The 22,296-nt window shown below is 41.7% G+C and overlaps 1 protein-coding gene across 2 annotated transcripts in view; it reads left to right on the plus strand.

The window, feature by feature from the left end:
* The window catches only part of SAMD4A (sterile alpha motif domain containing 4A), a 153,814-nt gene that overhangs the window by 78,651 nt on the left and 52,867 nt on the right, over nucleotides 1–22,296 (plus strand). For both annotated transcript variants that reach the window (XM_081933897.1, XM_081933896.1), the window contains exon 3: nucleotides 7,789–8,307. In XM_081933897.1, coding sequence (XP_081790023.1) covers nucleotides 7,789–8,307 — 519 coding nt within the window. The remainder of the gene's footprint in view (nucleotides 1–7,788; nucleotides 8,308–22,296) is intronic.

The following is a 22,296-nucleotide window of genomic DNA, read 5'->3' on the forward strand; positions in this document are numbered from 1 at the left end:
TTCATACAGCTATTCTGAAGCTTGCCCTTTTGATCATGTGTCCATGTGAACAAAGAGTCACTCAATCTTGAACTGGCCATACCTTGACAATTCCAAGTAACAGATTTGAAGAGTCCTCTTGGACAAGCTGTCCAAAGAAATATATTTTTACATATGAACAGCCTGTACTCTAGAGGTATTATGAGGATTCCTTCCATGTGCATTTCTAGTTTGGAAGCCTTAAAGGACCGATATGGGAATAAACCTTATGTGAATCAAGGAATTCATTATCACAAGAAAGCTGAATTCACATGACACATTTAAAAAGCTCAGATAATGTTGATGGGGCCATATTTGCCCTATATGATAAACTTGATACCATTAAATAAGGGTATTACTAACTCTGTCATATGAACCTTGCTTGTTTGTATTGCACAAGGTTGTGCAAACCCAGAAATGGATGAATTTAATAATCAGCTTAAGTATGGGTGAATATAACCCGTATCTACAAACTTCACATTTTAGGTGTTTAAACAACTTTGCCTTAAAACCTATTTTTATTGAATATTTCTGCTTCTTGAGGAGTTTTTTTACTTTAAAATTTTCTATCTGGTTTTTATTAGCCATTTCAGGGCTCTTTTAATTTCAGATATGGGTATCAAGCAGCCATGAATGCATTTCTCAGAAAGAAAATTGGGGATGCATTTATAAAAAAAAAAACCCGCAATATTATAGACAAGAGAAACTACACAAATTTTAAGGTAGTTTTTTTCTCATTTTATTTCTAACAAGGGGAAAACAATTCTGTTTTGCACTGCATGCGTAACTTCCGCTTTACATATAATTTTAAGTCATATAATAAACTGAAATGGTTGAATTCACATAATACGAAGACTCCGAACATATTACATAATCTGTGAACCTAGATTTTTTTTTTTAAAAAAAGATGATTCAGTATAACAGTAGTGGTGGAAAAAACCAAAATATGGAGATTGTTTAGAGGGACCAAGATGATAATGGACCTGGAAGAGAATTTTTTTGAGGAATAAATTGAATCGTTGGTTATATTTAGTCTCAAAAAGACAAGACTATAGAGAGACATGATAAGTGTCACAAGGAATTTATGGCTTTCATGTAGAAGACAGGGCAGAAAACAGGATAAGAAAGCAGATTTCATTTACAAAGAAATTATTTTGGTTATACTGAAAAATGTCCTCACTGTAAGAGCTATTTGACAATGAAACAGAGTGCCTTGGGAGATGGTGACCTCATCTTCAGAGATGTTTAAACAGAGGCTGAATGATTACCTGCCAGAGAAGCTAATACCAATAGATTTCTGCTGTGGCCAAAGTCTAGGACCGTGATGGCGAACCTATGGCATGCTTGCCAGAGGTGGCATGCAGACCCCTCTCTCCAGGCACACACACCATCACCAGCTGCTCTTGTGGTTTCCAGCACATGCATGCGTGCCAGCCAGCTGATCTTTGTGTACACAGGAGCACCGGAAGCCCAAAGACCAGCTGGCCAGTGTGCATGCATGTGCCTGCCAGCTGGTCTTTGGGTTTCTGGCACATGCATGCATGCCACTTGATCTTCGGATTTCCAGTTGGAGCACTCGGTGCCGAAAAGGTTCACCATCACTGGTCTAGGAGATCTCCAAAATAACTTCAACCCCTCTCATGCCATAATTCTATGATATACCAAACTCTACGTCTTAGGCCTTCCAATGTGATGAACACCATAACTTTAGATCAGGGCATACAAAGATACTACTGAGAGGCTGAAGTTATAATGTACACCCTCATTATTTTTTGGCTCCACTTACTAATGACCCCTCATTGTGTTTGGTTGCTGTTGTTAGTTGCAAAGTCGTGTCCGACCCATCGCAACCCCATGGACAACATTCCTCCAGGCCTTCCTGTCCTCTACCATCCTCCGGAGTCCATTTAAGCTCACACCTACTGCTTCAGTGACTCCATCCAGCTACCTCATTCTCTGTCGCCCCCTTCTTCTTTTGCCCTCCATCTTTCCCAGCATTAGGCTCTTCTCCAGTGAGTCCTTCCCTCCCTCCAGGTGTTTGGTAGTCAGAGTGTAGTAGGATTCCTGCTCTGCCCAGTGAAAATGATTTTAGATATCTTACAAAAATGAATAATTAGCAATAATAAAATTCAATCAACAATTTAAATTACAAAATCCAACAACAGGAGGAGCAAACTATAGGAAGTCAGCTTCAGCTTCAAAGATAAAGCATTATAAGAGCTTTATGAAAATGCCAAATTTGTTGCTGATATTAAATGTAACAGGAGACTGGAAAAATGACTTGAAAATATGGGATAGTGTTTAAAAATAGGCAGTTTCAAAGTAATGCCGGTCTAATCAGAAAAATCATGAAAAGCAGCTCACCATAGTGAGTACCTTGAATTGGATCTGTAGAGAATTGACACTTGGGGCAAATTTTATAACACAGTGTATGCAGCAATGCAGATGGAAAGCCCATTCCTCCATTCACAATGTTCCATTTTTTGACCAACTGGAATTTCTGACTACTTTACAACTGCCTTATGAAGACTAGGAGATGGAAAGCATGAACTGGTATCTTAGCAAGCATTGCTAAACAAGATGTCTACCCACTCTTCTAAACATTAGATTGAATTGCCTTCAATTTAATCCAGAAAAGTATCATGGTCACATACTAAGAGCTGTAACCAGTAATACAAAAATATTCCCCTTCTCCATAGAAACAATAATTATCTAAAGATTACCTTTTAATAAAGTTCCTGATTAGCCACAAAATGTTCTTCTTTCTCTCTCAGCTAGTTGTGATTTGTATAAATGTCCATCTTTGAAACATAAGCTGCCTTAGTGGGTTTGAGTCAGAAGTGTGTTGCTCCCGGTTAGCCCTGGTTTGGCTGACCCTGCAGTGAAATTCAGGCCTGGATCGCAGAACTGGCAGCGACCCAGGCCTGCCACGCCCCCGAACCGGTTCCCTCCCCGCCGCTGGGCTGCCACCATTTTGGTTTCTAGTGATTATGCGTGTGCAGTTCACTGTAAATTGTTCTGCGCATGCATGAACAGCACACGCAGCATTGTGCGTGGGTTGCAAACTGGTAGTAAAACCGGCAGCAACCCACTCCTGATTTGAGTCATTTGTTATTTTGGAGGTGGCAGATGACAGAAAGAGGGTTGTGTGGGTTGAGACACTTCAGGCACATATGTGCCAAAGAAATGGAATTTATGTCATACTTCTCTACTTTGTTTCCTTTCTTTGGTGGTGACTTACCTTTCAGGAAACCTCCACTTAATGTAGACTCACTTGCAAAGGCATATGGCTGCCTGCCTCTGACCCACGTTTGCACCATCTGATTTCAAAACATGGGTGGATATCATCCTTGACAATCCAATGTTTCATATTTGCAATGGAGAATGAATAGACAGAGAGGGCTCACTCAACATAGCAGCTAAAATCATGAATGGCCCTCAGAAAGCAGAAATGGAAATTTGCTTGGATTCCCAACATATTTACCAGATCACACAAGGTTAATTTCAATCATTAAAGGAAAAGATGGTTGAGTCAATCTTTTACCCTTCTTCGGGTTTTTTAAAACATAAGAGTAAATATTATTCAGTGGAATTCTAAAGAGTAGGTAATTCCAGTTTGGGTTGCTGCCTTCGCTGTCAAAACACCTTGGTTCATAACAGATTTTTTTATGTTTTAGAATGATGCATTTTACAATAATTAAATATATTTTGCTACTTTAGATATATACCATGATATCTTGCTTATCTAATGAACAACTTCCCGGCAGTTCAGTATTAGTGGCAAGCTATATCAGGCTAGCAGCCAACAATTAATTACACATTTTTAAAAATCAAGTTTCCTGTCTGGACTGTGTGGAGCTCCCCATAGGGCAGCGATGGCGAACCTTTTTTGGCTCGCGTGCCATAAGTGGGTGGAGCGCAGGGGGGTCGTGTGTGGGCGTGCCCCACCCATAATGCAATGCGCGATCCCCAGTGTGCATGTGCGCACTACAGGGGCTCCCCACCCATTTTTACATGCTTTTTTTGCCCCTCCCCAGGCTCCAGAGGCTTCATAGGAGCCTGGGGAGGGCAAAAATTAGCCTTCCCCGCCCCCCCAGATCCCCTCTGGAGGCGTCAGGGAAGCCTCCGGACAGTCCCTGAAGCCTTCGGAGCGCTCAAAACGATCGCTCTGGAGCCTGGGGAGGGCGAAAAATGGCTTTAAAAAGGGTGAACTCAGGGCTCGGCTTGCATGCCCTGACAAATGGCTCCGCTTGCCACCTGTGGCACGCGTGCCATAGGTTCGCCATCACTGCCATGGGGCTATCTTTAGATAGAAAAGCGGCCTCAAGGTGTTTGAGTATGATAATAGAATATGATTGTTTTTAAACAATCTTTGCATAAATGCAGATGAAAAGATTTACAAATCCCCACAATGGAGGAATGGATGATGAAATTAGTGGAACTCACTGAGATGGTGTTCTTAACTACTGTGGTCAAAGAAAAGACTTTGTGTAACTTTGTTTCTTTGTGGAAACCACTTTTGGACTTTTTTGCTAGCAGCTGAAAGAACTGCTATATTAATTTTGAGATTTGAGGTATAGAATTATTCTGTGATATTGAGCTTTGCATCTAAAATTTAATGTATCTTAAATTTGTAAGAATTGAAGAAAATTGGAAGTTACTCTCTTTTCTCTTTCTTTTCTTGTTTCCTTATGCCTTTGCACCTCCCTTTCCCTATTTTTCCTTCTTAATTCTTTTTTGTTTTTTATATCTTACCTGTTTTAGAAATCTAATAAAGAAATGTAATTAAAAAATTAAAAACTGTAATTAAAAACTGTATAAATGTGCATTTTAATAAGGTAATGTGTATCATATGATTGAGGTTTTATTTTTCCCTTAAACATATTTTTGTATTTTAAATTAATCTGTTTTCTTTTTCTTCTTCTCTCTCTCCTCTTCTTAAATTACAAAATTTAACTGTCGTGCATTCCTGGCACCTGAACTCAGAAACCACTTATATAGTGCCCAGTTGAGCCTGATCTTTTCCCCCATAGAACTATGAGCCTTCCCAAGGTTAATGGATAATGGCATGCATAGCCATTTTTGCCAACCTGGTAGGTGTCAAAAGAGATACCCCTCTGTCCTTTGCACAAATAATGTACGTAGTCCAGATATGGGCCTCCCACATATCTAGTGCCAACACATCTGGATTTCCCAAGCAACAGGACTGGAGAAGACAGCTTTGCAATGTGATGTGAAGTTACATGTTTTTGTCCCCTGCTGTGAGACGTTTACCTTGCAGCAAGATAAAGACATACATACTGTAGCAATGTGTTCTGCAGCTGGATTATAAAATGATCATTTCCTATCCTTTTGCATGTGACCAGGCACACAGCTTTCCCTCCATATAGCAACTTCCATGATCCCAAGCTCGCATGATTGGAAAAATGCCCACAAATGATCAGTTTCACTAAATAACTATGAGCGGGTCTGGATCAAGTAGGGAAAGTTAACCATTTCGGTGGCTTGGTTTCATTTTAGGATATGTTTACTCAGAGAAGTTGAATCCTAAGTAGGGTTATGATTCCAGTTACAAATTGGTATGAATGATATGTATTCATGTTAGCCTATCTGAAACAATGGTGGATATTTTTTCAAGAACAAACATATCGTATTTTTCGGAGTATAAGACGCACCTTTTTCCCCTCAAAAAAGAGGCTGAAAATCTGGGTGCAACTTATACACTGAATACAGCATTTTTTGCCTCCCAAAACCATGCCCCCTTCACCAAAACGGCCGTGCATAGCCTTTAGGAGCCTTGCAGAGTGCTCCTTGGGGCTGGGGACGGGAGGAATGAGCGAAAAACAGGCCATTTTTAGCTCAATTTTGCCCCCCCTCCAGCCCCAGGAGCACTCTATAAGCCTCCTAAAGGCTATGCATGCCCTTTTTTTGTCAAAAAAGGCAATTTTTGCAAAAATGGGCCATTTTTTGCTAGTTTTTTGGGGGGGCACCCCCCAGGAGCACTCTACAGATCTCCTAAAGGCTACCATGTTTTCCCGAAAATACACCCTGTCCTGAAACTACGGCCTTGCGATATTTTTCGTGTGGGCAAAAATATAAGCCCCTCCCTGAAAATAAGCATCCTGGACACCCCCGCTCCAGCCAGGCAGAGCACCGCTCACCAACCTAGCAGTATCCCACAGGTGCCAAGCCGTAGCAGCTGGGGGGGAAAAGGCGTTCACGTTGCTTGGCGCCTTCAGGATACCGCTAGGTTGGGGAGTGGTGTTTTGCCTGGCTGGAGGAGGGAGTTGCCGGGCAGCTGCTCCCTTGCGAGTGGGCTCCCGAAGAGCTGGGCACAGCCTCAGGGGTGAAGCAGCCATGAGGTGACCACGCTCACGAGCAGCCGCCCGTCAAACCCCCTATCCAGCCAGGCAGAGCGCCATTCACTGACCTAGGGGATATCCCTAGGGCACCAAGCCACGTGGTGCTCTGCCCGCCCCCCAGCTCCCACGGCTTGGCACATTCGGGATACTCCCTAAGTCAGTGCATGGAGCTCTGCCCAGCTGGAGAGGGTGGTTGCACGAGCGTCTGTTCCGCCCCCAGTCACATGCCTCCCAGCCTCACCATGCCCTGGCCCAGCTCTCTCTGCAGGGCCAGGGCACCGCTACTGCTGCCGCCGCTGCCACTGCACTCCAAGCATAACTTCTTCTCTGGCTTCCAAACTCCGGAACTCGGCTTCTGATTCTTCCAGCAGCGGCCACTCTAGGAGTGCGCTCTATGGTTGTGGGAGCACACTCCTAGAGCGGCCGCTGCTGGAAGAATCGGAAGCCGAGTTCCGGAGTTTGGAAGCCAGAGAAGACGTTATGCTCAGAGCATGGTGGCGGCGGCGGCGGCGGTGCCCTGGCCCTGCAGGAAGCGCTGGGCCAGGGCAGGGTGAGCTGGGAGGCATGCGAGCTGGGGGCGGAATAGGCACTCGTGCAACCCCTCTCTCCAGCTGGGCAGAGCTCCATGCACTGACCTAGGGAGTATCCCAAATGTGCCAAGCCCCGGGAGCAGGGGGGCGGGCAGAGCGCCACGTGGCTTGGCGCCTTAGGGATACCCCCTAGGTCAGTGAATGGTGCTCTGCCCGGCTGGAGGGGTTTTTTTGCTGAGCGGCTGCTTGTGAGCATGGTCACCTCATGGCTGCTTCACCCCTGAGGCTGTGCCCGGCTCTTCAGGAGCCCGCTCGCAAGGGAGCAGCCGCCCAGTAACCCCAAAGCAATAAGCCCTCCCCTGATACAAAGGCCCAAGCCATATTTTGTGGGTCAAAAGAAAATAAGGCCCTGTCTTATTTTCAGGGAAACACAGTATCCTTGCCCTTTTTTAAAAAAACGGGCCCGTTTTTGCGAAAAATAGGCCGTTTTGGGGAGGTCTGCAGAGTGCAAAAACTTTTTTTTTCATTTGCCTCTTCAAAACCTTGGTGCATCTTATACTCTGGTGCGTCTTTTACTCCGAAAAATATGGTAATGTCTTCCCCAGCCACACTTGAGTTTGCTTGGAGGTTCTGTGTGATTGAAAATCTTGCCTGCAGTCTAAGTATTATCCTGCTTTATTGTTCTTATTTTGCATCTTAATTTTCACCGAAGTATGAAGAAAATAAAATGATTTGATTATGGATGAGATTAGTGTCAAAAAGCTATTCATAGCGTTTTAAAATCAGTTGAGTTATTTCTTAGGCTTGTTTCCTGATTTCACAACTCTCTCTTTCTCTTTCCTCTCTATCCCTCCCCCCCTCCGCCCCCGGCACAACAGGAATCATTAACCAGTGGCAGCAAGAATCAAAGGACAAAGTTATTTCTCTATTGCTCACCCACCTGCCTTTGCTGAAGCCAGGGAATATTGAAGGAAAAGTGGAGTACATGAAGCTCCTTCCCAAAATCCTGGCTCACTCAATTGAACACAACCAACACATAGAGGAGAGCAGGCAACTCCTGTCCTATGCTTTGATCCATCCTGCCACATCCCTGGAGGACAGGAGTGCTCTTGCCATGTGGTTGAACCACTTGGAGGACCGCACATCGGGTACCTTTGGCAGCCAAAACAGAGGCCGGTCTGACTCGGTGGATTATGGGCAGTCACATTACTATCACCAAAGACAGAACTCGGATGATAAACTCAACGGGTGGCAGAGCTCTCGGGATTCTGGCATATGTGTGAATGCCTCCAGCTGGCAAGATAAAAACCTGGGGTGTGAGAATGGCCACCTCCCTCTCTATTCCTCGTCCTCGGTTCCTGCAACCATCAACACGATTGGGACTGGTACAGGCACAAGTAAGTCAGTAATGTTTTTACAGGTTGATGCTTTCCACCAGGTCATCAGATATGTCTGTCTCCAGAATTCAATATCGGGCACTTCACTTCTAATCCACTCCACTGCAACACTGAATACGAAATTATAGATGCAGAACAGGTAAAAGCAAAAAACTAGAAGGGCAGAAATAGTTAATAACTTCAGTGGTAATTTTAATGGTGTTCTGTGCGTCAGCACCTGATGTAAATAAGATGTAGTAGAAAAAGACTTGCCGACAATCAAACGGCAATTGTGCGGTAAATTCTTCTCAATCTGTCTTCTAAATTCTTTATTACTACAAACATACGATGCAAAATAAAACCAGTACAGATAGTCCTCAATTTAAAACGATTCATTCAGCAACTGTTTGATCACATGATCTAAATTCAGGTCCTTGGCATCCAACATGTATTTACAATAGTTGCAGCATCCCAGAGTTATACTATTGCCATTTGTGACCTTCCTACCAGTTTCCGACAAGCGAAGTGAATGGAGGAAACCAGATTCACTTAATGACCACGTGAGCCACTTAACAACTGCAGCGATTCATTTAACTGAGGCAAAAATGATTGTGAAATCAGGTGCAACTCGCTTAACAATTGCCTTGCTGAGCCACAAAAATTATCTTTCAAATTGTGGTCCTAAGTCAAGGACTGCCTATAGGGTAATAAAAGTTTATCTGTACCTCTGTGAGTACCCATCCATACACACATGCATAAACACTAAGATACACCGTGTTATATCTTCTCCATTGTCATATAGATGTTTTCTCTGCAGTGAATAAGTTCTAAGAAGAGGGCAATACTGAGATGAAGTAAAAGAATTTAATCAGTAATGTAGAACAGCCAATTGATTTATTATAGCTTCAATTTTCTCCAGGGTGTGTTAAAAGATTTTAATATAGATGCAATGTACAGAACCGATGATCGTCCAGGTGCAGCTGAAACAGAACTCAGAACATCCTTCAACATCAGATGATGCTACAGCAGGGCTGTCAAACTTGCGGCCTGCAGGCCAGATGCATCACATACTGGCCACACCCTCACCCAGCAAGGGGTGGGGGAAGTCCCGGTACATCACATGATGCCACCGTTGCAACGCAAGTTTGACATCCCTATGCTAGAGCATCATCGTGTGTCAAAAGATGGCTGCTCATTTCCGACAATGAGCATTGTCTCTTAACCCTCTGCATCTTTATAGCTGATTATGAAACAGCGTAGACGTGAGGATGGCAAGAAGCCAGTTCAGAATTTCATGCGCAAAAGCAGACAGACAAAACATGCAACTGTTACAACAACTAACAACACATTAAAGCAAGCGGTTATATAAAAAAATTATTGTGGGAAGGATCAGCTTGACCTCTCGGTCTGTGTGTGGGAAACCCACAATTAAAGCAATGGAACTAATTCATAGTTCTTCTTTTGTTCTTTCACATTCCTTGTTTTCCTTTTTTCTTCTTGTGGAATACATTTCATATTTTGTTGCTCCAGTTCTGCATTTCTAATCAATTTGTTTTACCATTTACTTGTAGAAGAACAGATAGTTTCATGTAACAGTGTCTGCAGAAGGGGGCAATGGTGGGACAGCAACTACAAACTGTCCTAAATGTTATCTGAACCTCATTCAGTCAGGATTCAGATCTTGTATTAGGCATCACCTTAGGAAAGGTATGAAAGAACTTGAGAAAACTTCAGAAACTGAAGCAAATATGAGAAAGGAACTCAAAGTAATCCTGCCTTGATTTTGGTTACTATGAAATGCGACAAAGAGAAACTTGGACAGGCTTTCAAGATTTTGTTACTATAGTCTACAACAACAATAAGATAGCATTCCTTAAATTCCTGCTATTGTCCTGACCCAGCTTATCTCCAAGAGTTGACAAATGAGAACCAAGCTCTCTATGAAGGTTCCAAGTCACCCATGTCATCAGTTGTATCAAAAGTGGTTTGTTTACAATACAATAGTAGAGTTGGAAGGGACCTTGGAGGTCTTCTAGTCCAACCCCCTGCCTAGGCAGGAAACCCTATACCGTTTCAGACAAATAGCTATCCAACATCTTCTTAAAGACTTCCAGTGTTGGGGTATTCACAACTTCTGGAGGCAATCTTTGTTTGTTTTTTATTTTTTTGAAAAGGCAACTGGATTGATTTTTTGAGGAAGAATGTTTCACTTCCTATCCTGGAAGCTTCATCAGTTGTATTGGATGGTGTTAGAGATAAAAGGACAATAACTGTCAATAACTGTCCTTTCATCTCTAACACCATTCAGTACAACTGAGGAAGCTTCCAGGATAGGAAGCAAAATGTCGTCTTCTTCCTCAAAAAAAATCAGCCCAGTTGCCTTTTCAAAAAATAAAGAACACTTTTGAGAAACCAAACTGGTTGCCCTGATCTTGTGACCTGATTGGGGTATATCCAGGGGTGTGATCTGGCAGGTTCTGGAGAACCGGTAGAGGAAATTTTGAGTAGTTCGGAGAACTGGCAAATGCCACCTCTGGCTGGCCCCGGGGGGTGGTGGTGGAGATTTTGCAGTATCCTTCCCCTGCCATACCCACCAAGCTACACCCACCAAGCCACACCATGCCCACCAAGTCACACCCACAGAACCGGTAGTAAAAAAAAATGAATTTTACTACTGGGTATATCCCTACTCATCCCACAACATTTCTTTGTGATTTTGGGTACTCTCAACAGGAATCCTTCTGAGCTTCCAGCAAAATTGAGAAGTAGGAGACCCTGTTTTGAAAGAGTTACATTCTGCCTGGAGGGACTAGTTCACTTTGGTGATAGGGAAAGGAGGGGGTCATCCAGTGATTGGTGACTTGTGTGATACTACTGATAAAACCAATCTGTTTAAATGGTTTATCGGAAATGAGATGTTAAGAGTACTTAAGATGTTGAGGTCATATGGAAAAGAGCATAATGCTTTCAGTTTATGCTCCATCTCTCTGGAACAGTTTGTTTAAATTATATACCACATTTATATTGCACCATAGTTGTCTGCAACTTCTTGGTGGCTTACAACATGAAAAAGAAAAATAATAAAAATAAAACTGCCAACATGAAAGAATACAGGGTTTACCCATGGCGGTCCAGATGGTGCCATTCTTGATAGTACTTTATAATGGGTTTGAAATATAGCTTGTCTGCAGAACCTTTAAGAATGGAATTGGTTAGGAAAATATGGATGCTGCATTGGGGTGAGACCTGTTATTGTTTTAAGCATTGTATGGTCAGTATTTCGTAAACCTCTTGTAGAGTCATCAGATGTAAGTAAACAGTGTAAATAAATAAAATCATATATTCTAATATTCGTAATTCAATCTACACCTTCACTTCCCTCCATACATTCAACAACTGCTTAAGACCAGACACTTCATGCAGTTCTCTTACACTCATCATTTTTCTCGCATAGTTCCACCGATACACAATACCACCTATTTTTCTTTCATTTCATTCCATCCATTCATTTGTAATCATTACCATTCTTTTTTTTCCCTTGCTTCTCAATGTTGCAACTGTTTTCTTAGTCTGTACACCATTCAGAGTCTCTGCTGAGTTAGCCAGCCTTATAAATCTACTAGAGGAAGGCATCAGTTCTATTGCATGTGCTTTTAGAAGTGTCGTGAAGCCTTTTCAATGGGCAGCTTCCAGTGTTGGGATTCAGCCGGTTCGCACCACTTGATGGAGAACTGGCCATTAACTTTCTGAGCAGTTTGGTGAACTGATTGTTGGAAGAAATCATTAGGGCAGAGAACTGGGTGTTAAATTATTTGAATCCCACCACTGGCAGGTTCTCAACCAGGTGAGCCTGTCCCTCCAAAGGCAGATGTGGCTTCCTTCGAGCATCGTCTGCTTCTCATTGAGTGCTCCTTTCTGAGTCAATCTCCGCTTGGTGCACAATGTTCCATTCAGCTACACTGCTGGCATGAAGCACCCTTTCCCACCGAAAGAGCTGCTATGTAATACCTTTTTTTCCCTTTGGCCTGAATGTTCTCTCCATGTCGTTCCTACACAAATAGCCCTTGTCGCAGGCCAAGATACTTCCTGACTTGCTACAATGAGGCCATTTTGCTCTCACAAGGAGCACAGCTTGCTCTGCCTAACACGTCGCTCTTGTTCAACAAGAGCTTTGCGGAATTTCTCCCCTGCTGGAAAACTTATAAAGTAGGATTTTAAATACAACGCATACATTTAAAAATCTGAAGGTTGTGTATCCACGCTGCGCATAGATGCGTGCTTTTGAAAGGCAGGGGCTTTTTTTAGTAGTTAACGGTCTAAATATAACATTTTTTTACTTAAAGAAGCGTTAACAGTCTTTCACTTACACATATAAAATGAAAACATACCTATAGGGATCTGCTGTCTGATGAACACCTGGACTCAATTTACTTGTTTGTTTTTTGCAATCCCCTCAAGGTTGTGGTGCTAAAATTCTAAACTGCCTACCTGCCTGAGTTCAATTTTCTGCTTCTTTAAAATCATTAGTAAAATAGTGAATAAAGCTAGAATAAACTATAAAAGTTCGAAAGCATGTAAAAATGCAAGTAGAAAAAAATAGGAACTACCTATGGTGGGAAGGTAATGACATTCTGTGTGCCTTCGGCATTTAGTCATGCCGGCCACATGACCACGGAGACGTCTTCGGACAGCGCTGGCTCTTCGGCTTTGAAACGGAGATGAGCACCGCCTCCTAGAGTAGGGAACAACTAGCACATATGTGCGAAGGGAACCTTTACCTTTATCGCAGTGTTTCTCAACCATGGCAGCTTGCAGATGTCTGGACTTCAAATCCCAGAATTCCCCAGCCAGCATTCGCTGGCTGGGGAATTCTGGGAGTTGAAGTCCGGACATCTTCAAGTTGCCATGGTTGAGAAACACTGCTTTATAACACACACACACCCATGCAGTCGCCTGTTCCAAAGATACCAGAAAAGGTATGGCTCCTGCTGTAGAAATATTGCCTATTTCGAGGGAGTCAGATTTCATCTAATGTACAGATCTTACTGAACAGTATTTCCTTCACCAATAGTCATGATGACTGAGGCTCCTGGGAGATGTAGTATCCTGTGAATTGCTCTGGTTTTTGGTCGGACCAAAATAAAAATGTCAGATATACTATTTATTTGTAAATAAACTTTCCATCCTGTTCTTGAGCCTAAATGCTGTCAGATATGATAGCAGCTAAAAATACAGTAAGATCAATGTAGTAAAACAATTTGGTATGAAACATATAGATAGAATCACACATTAAAATATCCAGATACTAAACAACCGAATTTCCCAGTAGTCCAATATGCATGCATGCATCCATCCATCTATCCATTCATCATTCTATATATGATGGCCTCTCCACAGGTAATTTATAAGACTATAGCTCTCATTATTTCCTGTGGATCCCTCTGGAATCCATTAGGTAAAAGAGGAAGATACTGAAATGTTTTAAATAAGGGCAGAGTAAAGAAGTAACTTAAGCTGGGTTTATTTTGTCTTTGGGATTTTCCCCAAATTTATCAATATGATTTCTCTGGGAGAAAACACTAGTTGAAAACAAATGTTGAAACATAGTTTGCTTAACCAGATTTTTTCAGAGCAGAGCCACAGGGGAGTGATGGTTGAGCTTTAAAGGGTACGTTTTAGGTCACACAGGGCAAGATAGATTCAGGAAACTTTACAAACATTGTAAACGTGTTCTACAATGACAATATACAGTAAACCCGAGTGAATAATTGCAATCCTGCAGCAGCTACCTTTTTAAAAAATCAAATCGCTAAGATTTATTTTTAAAACCAGGTATACAATTTTATTTCATATGTATTTATCCCATTCCATAACTGTATGTTTGTTGGTGGCCAATTAATATTTCCATTCCACAGTTAAAGAATATAAAAGCTAGAAAATAAAAAATCGGCACAAAGCCAGCAACGACCAGCAATTATAATTATTGCTGCAATTCCATGCATCATTATTAAGCCATTAGAAATGGAAGTTGTTGATCTGCTATGATCGCCAAAAATGTGCCTTTTTCATATTTCTGTTGCAAGTTGTCCCTCACCGCTCTCCACTTTAAGACCAATTTGTATAAGAAGACATAAAATTTGCTTGACAGTCACATTAGTAGGCAATGAATAATTTAAAGCTTCCTCAGAATTCATCAGAAATACCATATTATGAAATATTTTTATCTGGAAGGGCAGGTCGGAGAAAGCCTGACCTGCCCTTTACAAAATTCACCAGAAATGCTATATTGTGAAATATTTTTTATCTGAACAATCCACCAGTTGCAAAGGGCAGGTCAGTTGTGAGTTTTTCTGCTCATCTCATTTTGTAATGGTTGGTCATTGCATTTAGAGGCAGTCAATATATCTGTATCTAAGCCCCATTACACAAGCGTGAGCAATGAAATACCAGATTCAGTTACTGCAGAACAAATTCCAGGAATCTTGATTTCCAGGATTGATCAGCCTCCAAAGCAAATATTAAAGGCTGATAGTAATTTCTCCTAAATTAAGACCCACCCCGAAAAAAGAGCCCTATCAGGATTTTGACCGCATGCACTCAAATTAAGCCCTACCCCCCAAATTAGCCATAATGAAGACCCCGTCCACCCCGGAGTGCAGGGAGTGGAATGAGGTAAAAATTAAGCTAGGGTGAAGATGGGGGTGGAGCTGCCTTACTTACATGCTTCGCACATCCCAACACCTGCTTTGCCTTCTTCTGTGGCCGCTTCTTCTGTGGCCGCTTGCGCTGTTCACATGCGTCACCCCTGACCTCTGTTTCACCATCAGAGCCTTCTGGAAAGCCCTCTGCAGCTGACAACAGAGCTCTGGATCTGGAGCCTGTTTTTCAGCTGCAGAGGGCTTTCCGGAAGGTGATGATGGCGAAACAGAGGCTGGGGATGACCCGTGCGCGTGGCGGCAAGCAGCTGCAGAAGAAGTGGGCCAGTGGTTGCCTCCTGCTAGGCAGGGCTGTTGGTGCCCCTGCCACCGCGAGGTAAGTCAATAATTAGACCCACCCAAAAAGAAGCCCTAGCCATTTTTTCGGGGGTAAAAAAAAAAGACTCGGTCTTATTTTCAGGGAAACACGGTATTTCCATTACTGCTACTTTTTGTAGATGTATGGCAATACTCATAGACTTCATCATGGGTTTAGAGTAGCTTCTGTAAGCACAAAATAATCAGCATACCCTGGTATGCAAATCACTTGACCCGAAGAGCCGAGTGGGAACAGCCTGCAATAAACATGTGTGGAGATGAGAAAATGAGAAGATCACAGCTCTAGTTTCCTGTATTGATTTTTGGGTTTTGTTGTTGTTCAGTTTGGGGTTATTTCATGAAAGAGAAATGATATTTCAAACTGAGCTGAGGTGTGGCTCTTTAACGATGCAGTGTAATACAAGAGTAGAGCACTTGTGGCGCTCGTGGTATGTTGCATTCCAATCCTATCTTTCCTGAGCATTGGTCCTTTTGTCTGGGGCTGATGGAAGTTGGAGTCCACCAAATTTATTTTGGGGAGCCAAAATAAAAACTGAATCAGGCTGGATTTTAGGAACATTTCTCACCACTGTATGGAGAGCACCAATGGCTTTTCCACCCAGAAATGCTAAAGATGAAACCTGAGACCTTCTTCCTTCAAAACAGGTACTCACTGAATGGTGCTTAAAAAAACCTAGAAATTACAGAAATTACAGAAACCTAAAAAAAAGTAAGTTGCTATATTCATGCTTCCACACATTCTGAAATACCTCTTTCAACTCATTTTCAAAGCATGACACTTCCTGTTCAGTATTAACTTCTACACGAAGGAAAGATTGCTCATTTGGCAGTTCAGTTCCCCTTTATCCTCTGTGAAAGTTGTTGAACAGATTGCCATGAACGTAGCTGCTATTTCCTTTGCTTGTTTATTAGATTTGTATCCCACCTTTATTATTTTTATAAATCACTCAAGGCAGCAAAGATGCCTAACACTCATTCCTTCTCCGACTTTCCACACGCAACAAACCTGTGAGATGGTTTGGGTTGAGTGAGAGATTGGCCCAGAGTCCTCTAAATGGCTTTCATGCCTAAAGCAGGACTAGAACTCACAGACTCCTGGTTTCAGCCGAGTGCCTTGACTGGCTCTCCCTATATTGCCTCTGTTGGAAAGTACAAAGATGCTGAGCTGTCACGGAACAATTTGGCGACTGGCAATCTGAATTCCCTGCAGTTTTGCAGGTTTCTCCATGTTTTTTCCCCCTCTTTGCCTAATATTGTCTGAGGTTTAGCCTTTCTGATTATTTGCAAACAGCTAACTGCTTGCCAGTATTTGGAGCACATCCGGTGGATCATTATTTTTTTAAGCACTGAAAAGTATGTCTCAAAAAAAAAATCTTTAACATAGAGGTTGGCACCACCTGGCACAGTCAAAAGACAATCTTCTATAATTTGTTAAGGAAAAAAATGTACTTTCAACAGTCTTCCCAATCTTTTTTTCTATTTACTTAACTGATTACATTTATTTATATTCTGCCTGATCTACATGCAAATCTGGGTGGCTAACAGTAAACATAATGTAATGATTAAAGACAAGTAAAGCAAGTAGATTGGACAAGACCTAATAGACAATGTCATGACAACAAAATTAGGCTAATCTATTAGCTGAGTCCAGTCTCAGGGCAAAGACAGAACTTTAGTGCCTTAGTGAAGGCTGGTAGAAACAGGGGCCATCTGAATATGGAGTCTATAGAGCAAGTGCCGCAACAAAGAAGTGACACTTCCTGGGTCTACATTTAATAGAAGGCACCTGGAACATACCTATATTGTCAGACCTCATGGGACAAGGAAAGATAATTGGAGGCAGTTGGTCTCACAGACACCTGGCCCTATACAATTGATGCACAGGTGGGTTTTTGCAAAGACCCTCCTAGCTGCAACTACCACCTGCTTGTCAAGTAGGAGATGAGAGTTTACATGAACCTCAAAATTGTGCTCTGTCTGCCCCTTTCGGATCCAAAGAGGGCAGGTCTTCAGACAATCCCGAACCCCATAGCTATTCAGTCTTACCTTCTCTCCCCCCCCCACAAATCCAGCCTCCAGACTGTGAGAAAACACCTTTAGACATCACCTGGCTAGCCCCAAGGACACCATGCTGATTATATCTGACCACCAGATGATCTTACTCCGTCGCTCATGTAGATGTTAAAGAAGAGCAGGAAAAGGGTAAAGCTCTGAGGAACCCCATACATTAGAAAGGCTGTTTTTGACAACTGATTCTGTGTTTCTGAAATAGCAGAACTGAAGTTTGTGGCCACAGAAAACTAGTCTTTTACAACGTTAGTAATTATTGTCCTCTCTCTGCCAAAACTCACGTTGGCTGATTGTATCCTCCTGTGCACTAAATTGTTGGGACTTTCGTATGTCGAATTTTAAATTTGCCTGCCAGACTTTCTCAGCAATCGGTATTTCCTCTTTGATTACTTAATTGAAAAGCAATGTTCTCCTTTGATATTTCTTGCTTTCTCTTTTTAGCACACACAGCTGAAGTATGATAATTTCAGCTGAGTAACCCTCCCTTCCATATACACATTTCCTAGTGTTTGGCACATATAATTTGAAGAGGGTGGAATTTGCTTTATTTGTTAATTCATAAATAATAAGTCAGCCAAAACAGAATGTAAAGAACAGAGAATATTGAGTGAATATTTACCAGTCCAATTATTTTAAGGCTATTAATTCAGGGATGCAATGATCTTGTGAGATGAGTGCACACAACACACTAAACCTAGATTAAGAAAACACAGCTGCTGTGTCCAAATAACCTGCTGTGCCCAGATAAAGTATATCATGGTTTAATGTAATATATTTTGTTCATATAACATATCAAGTTAATAGTTTGGTTCTCACAATTACCAACTATCCAATCACATTTTATCTAATCAAGCATTTTGTGAGCTATCATTGGACTGACCAAACAATGGGGTATTCCCCATTTATTTGCATTGTGCAGTGTTGAACATCTCTATGTACATGTATGTACATGCTTACCATTGCATTTGACAAAGTGCTGGTAAGTTTGACTATATAATTACATACAAATAGTCCTTGTCTTACAACCATTCATTTTGTGACAGGTAAAAGTTATAATGGTTCAGGAAGTGACTTGCAACTATTTTTCACAGACTGTTGGCACCATCTCCATGCTCACATGATCAAAAATCAGCTGCTTAGCAACTGACTTATATTTATGACAGTTGCAGTGTCCTGGGGTCATATCACCTTCTGTGACCTTTTGATAAGCAAAGTGAATGGGAAATAATGGTACCATTATTAAGGTGTCTTATAACTAAAATTAGAGGCACATGATGAGGGGGCCAAGAATAAGTTTGCAAATAGTTTATTTGAGAAGATACTAAGATTTTTTTTAAAAAAAATACAGAGCTTTAAAATATATTTGGTAACACTTCAATCTTAAACATAGGTTCAGGTTTTCGTGTGTTACACAATTTAATATGCTTTCTGAGTTGAGAGTTATAATACAAAATTTGTGGAAGTGCAACTGAAGGATTTCCTTAAAACTGCCGATAGAATTCCCAACTATTCTTAGGAGCAAATATGTAGATCTTTATTGTTAGTATCACTGAATTTATTAGTAGGATAAGCTTGTAAATACTGCCTTTTCTACCATTTAATTGCGCCTTCTGTTATTTCATTTTATTTTAGCTTTGTGGTGGCAGCAACCATCTGTTTACACTGGGAATGTGCTAATATCTGCAATGAAAAGATGTATACATGGAAAGAATCAGTATTACACTAAATTTCTTGGCTACTCAGCTAATTGTAATTTCATGGAATGGTTTTGCTGATCAGATTTCCGAGAGACAGACAGACAGACAGACAGACATTCTGCATGCGCTCTGAAGTATCTCTGTGGTTTTTGCTGACCACAACACTGGCAGAGGCCTAAATCAACCTTCCCCAATCTGGTGCTGTCTGTATTTTTGGGATCGGGGTGGGTGAATTACCGTATCTGAGCAACAAAATCTAAATGACAGCAAAGTGTTTTCTTCCTCTTTGCTGCCATCAAGTGCTCATCCACTTTTTTTGCAACCCAGAAATCCATCTAGTTCACATATAAATGAATATGAATTCATTTTGGCATTTTCAACCTGGAATAGGGCAATTCAGCATGGCAATTTTCCATTTTCACCCCCAGTCCCTTAGACATCACTTTGAAGCAAGCATTTATCTGTCTTTAATGCTACAGTCTCAAAATGAGGAAAATAAAGAGCACGAAAAAGCACCCCGCTCCATTATCCCTGAAGTTACAAAAAAAAAATCTTTTTCCTACAGAAAGAAAATAAATTGCCAGTGCCCTCCCCATCCATATTTGCAATACATGTGTGAATTTATTTGGCCAGTTGCAAAACTAAAAAAAAAGTAATTGTTAAGGGGGAAGCCACCCTGTAGTGAAGTCGCCATTCCATCTTTTTCTGTTAAAAAGGTTTTGGTTTTTTTTTTGCTCCAGTACCATGGGGGCCTTTTTGCAGCCATTTTTCAGTGGTCATAGATTGCAAAATGGAGGTTTTGTGAGTGGATAATGGCTTGTTTAACCCAAAGGTTCAAAAGTGGCCAGTGGGCCAAAATTTGGTGCACATTGATTATTTAAGCAGAACAAAATCAAACCCCAAAGTTCTTTTAACAGAGATTACCTGACTAAAACTATTAAGGTTGTCTGTACTCCTTCCCCAGCAGTGGCTTGAAGAAGAAGCAGATACCAAAAAAATTTAGCTGGGAGGATGGACAGCCAAGAGCAAAGCTAATTAAAAACACAGATTGCCAATATTGGGAGGGGTGGAGACAGAATGTCTACCGTTCTAGTAAGTATAGAGGATGGTCTTGAAGGACAGAGCAAAGATCCATTACCAGAGAGCAATGATAAAGAAAAAGAGGTTTGAAGCCAATCCAAGAAAGTGATTCATGAAAACCATCTCCACAGTGCATGTCCCACCTCTTAATTCATGTGAAGATAAAAGGGAAAAAGGGAAACACATTCAGACTTGCAATGTTGCAATGATATGTGGGCATGTATTCATTATTTAGCTTATGGCATACAATGCTATGGAAATCTACAAATGCTAGACACAATACAGTCCTGACAGCCTAAATTGCTAATTTATTCCATTCAGCACTTGCATGGCTATGTGGGAATGACATTGGGAGTCATGACAATGAGAAACAACTAAGGGAGCAATCAAATAAAATGCCACTTAGCCCACAATAGGAATGGGGGGTGGAGGGCAGGGCAGGAGGCTCAGAAGAGACCTTCCCTAGTTTGGGGACCATAAAGGGGATGGAGGAAGAAAAGTACTTCCAGATTTGCAAGATTCTGTTAATGTAGCCTTACAATAAAGAGTTAAATAAAGAATAAGTTCAACTGGTCGTGTTTCCTCTTTGGACTACCTCATAAAGCTGATGAAGATTGATACCTGCCCTATGAGGTAGGCTAGACTAGGAAAGAGACACTCTTTAGACCTAAATCTACTTTTATTAGAACAGCTATAGTAAAAGAATCTTGCAAGTCTGATGTGTTTCCTTTCCTCCCTGTTGTCTTCGGGACTGTCTTGAGATGTTTCCTCAAATTACTTTCTTGGCCGGGACTCAACCCCTCATTTATTTAATCAATTCCTTGGCCTTGAACTTTTCCTTTGTCCTTCAAGGCCATCCTCTATACCAGTGATGGCGAACCTTTTTTTGCTCCCATGCCATAAGTGGGGGGAGTGCAGGGGGGTCGAGTGCGGGCGTGCCGCACCCATAATGCAACGCGTGACCCCCCCCAGTGCGCATGCGTGCACAATGCACGACCCCCCCATTTTTACATGTTTTTTTGCCCTCCCCAGGCTCCAGGGGCTTTATAGGAGCCTGGGGAGGGCGAAAATAGCCTCCCCCGCCCCCCCAGAGGCTTCAGGGACCGTCCCTGAAGCCTTCGGAATGCTTAAAATGACCCTCCGAGCAAACCGGAAGTCACTTCCGGTTTGCTCGGAGGGTGGTTTTAAGCGTTCCGAAGGCGTCAGGGAAGCCTCGGACGGTCCCTGAAGCCTTCGGAACGCTTAAAACAACCCTCCGAGCAAACCGGAAGTCACTTCTGGTTTGCTCGGAGGGTGGTTTTAAGCGTTCCGAAGGCTTCAGGGATGGTCCCTGAAGCCTCCGGGGGGGTGGGGGACTCTTTTTGCCCTCCCCAGGCTCCTATAAAGCCTCTGGAGCCTGGGGAAGGCGAAAAATAGCTTTTAAAAATGGTGAACTCAGCTGGCCAGCGCGCGCATGCGCGCTGGCCAGCTGACAGGGCAGCGCCTCGCGTGTCCTGACAAATGGCTCCGCGTGCCACTTGTGGCACGCATGCCATAGGTTCACCATCACGGCTCTATACAGTACTCACTACAATCGTTTCTCTTGTTTCTTTTTTTAAAACATTTTTTATTTGTTTTTGAACAAGGACAAACATAAAAATAAAAATAAAAAACCAGCTTCCATTACAAATTGTAGAAAGTGTGTCACTTGGTTACAGTATTTCCATGCATCTCTTCCATAGTCATCACCTGCTCTTCATATCAAATCACATATTTGAAATTCACCTATATTCATGTATATCACAATTATTATATCTCAACCTTAATTTGACTATAATTGTTTTTACATCCTTTTATATATAATATTCAAAATCTAGAATAGGATTATATGATACTATTCCATTAAATCATCCTAAAATCATCCAATCACAATACATCTTTATAACATATTCTACATAAAACTTTTAAACCTCCTCTCATAATCTCCATGTGTTGTTTATATAAAATTTCATATTATCAAACTAATATATCTATATGTATTGTTATCATTATTAATCATTATTTTACTATAGCTATTTTCGCTTCATTTTATACCTACTACTAGTAAACTAAATTTAGCTTAATTTTTTTATTATACATTTTCATTGCAT

Source organism: Natrix helvetica (genome assembly GCF_964273705.1).
Source record: "Natrix helvetica genome assembly, chromosome: 1".
Lineage (NCBI taxonomy): Eukaryota > Metazoa > Chordata > Lepidosauria > Squamata > Natricidae > Natrix > Natrix helvetica.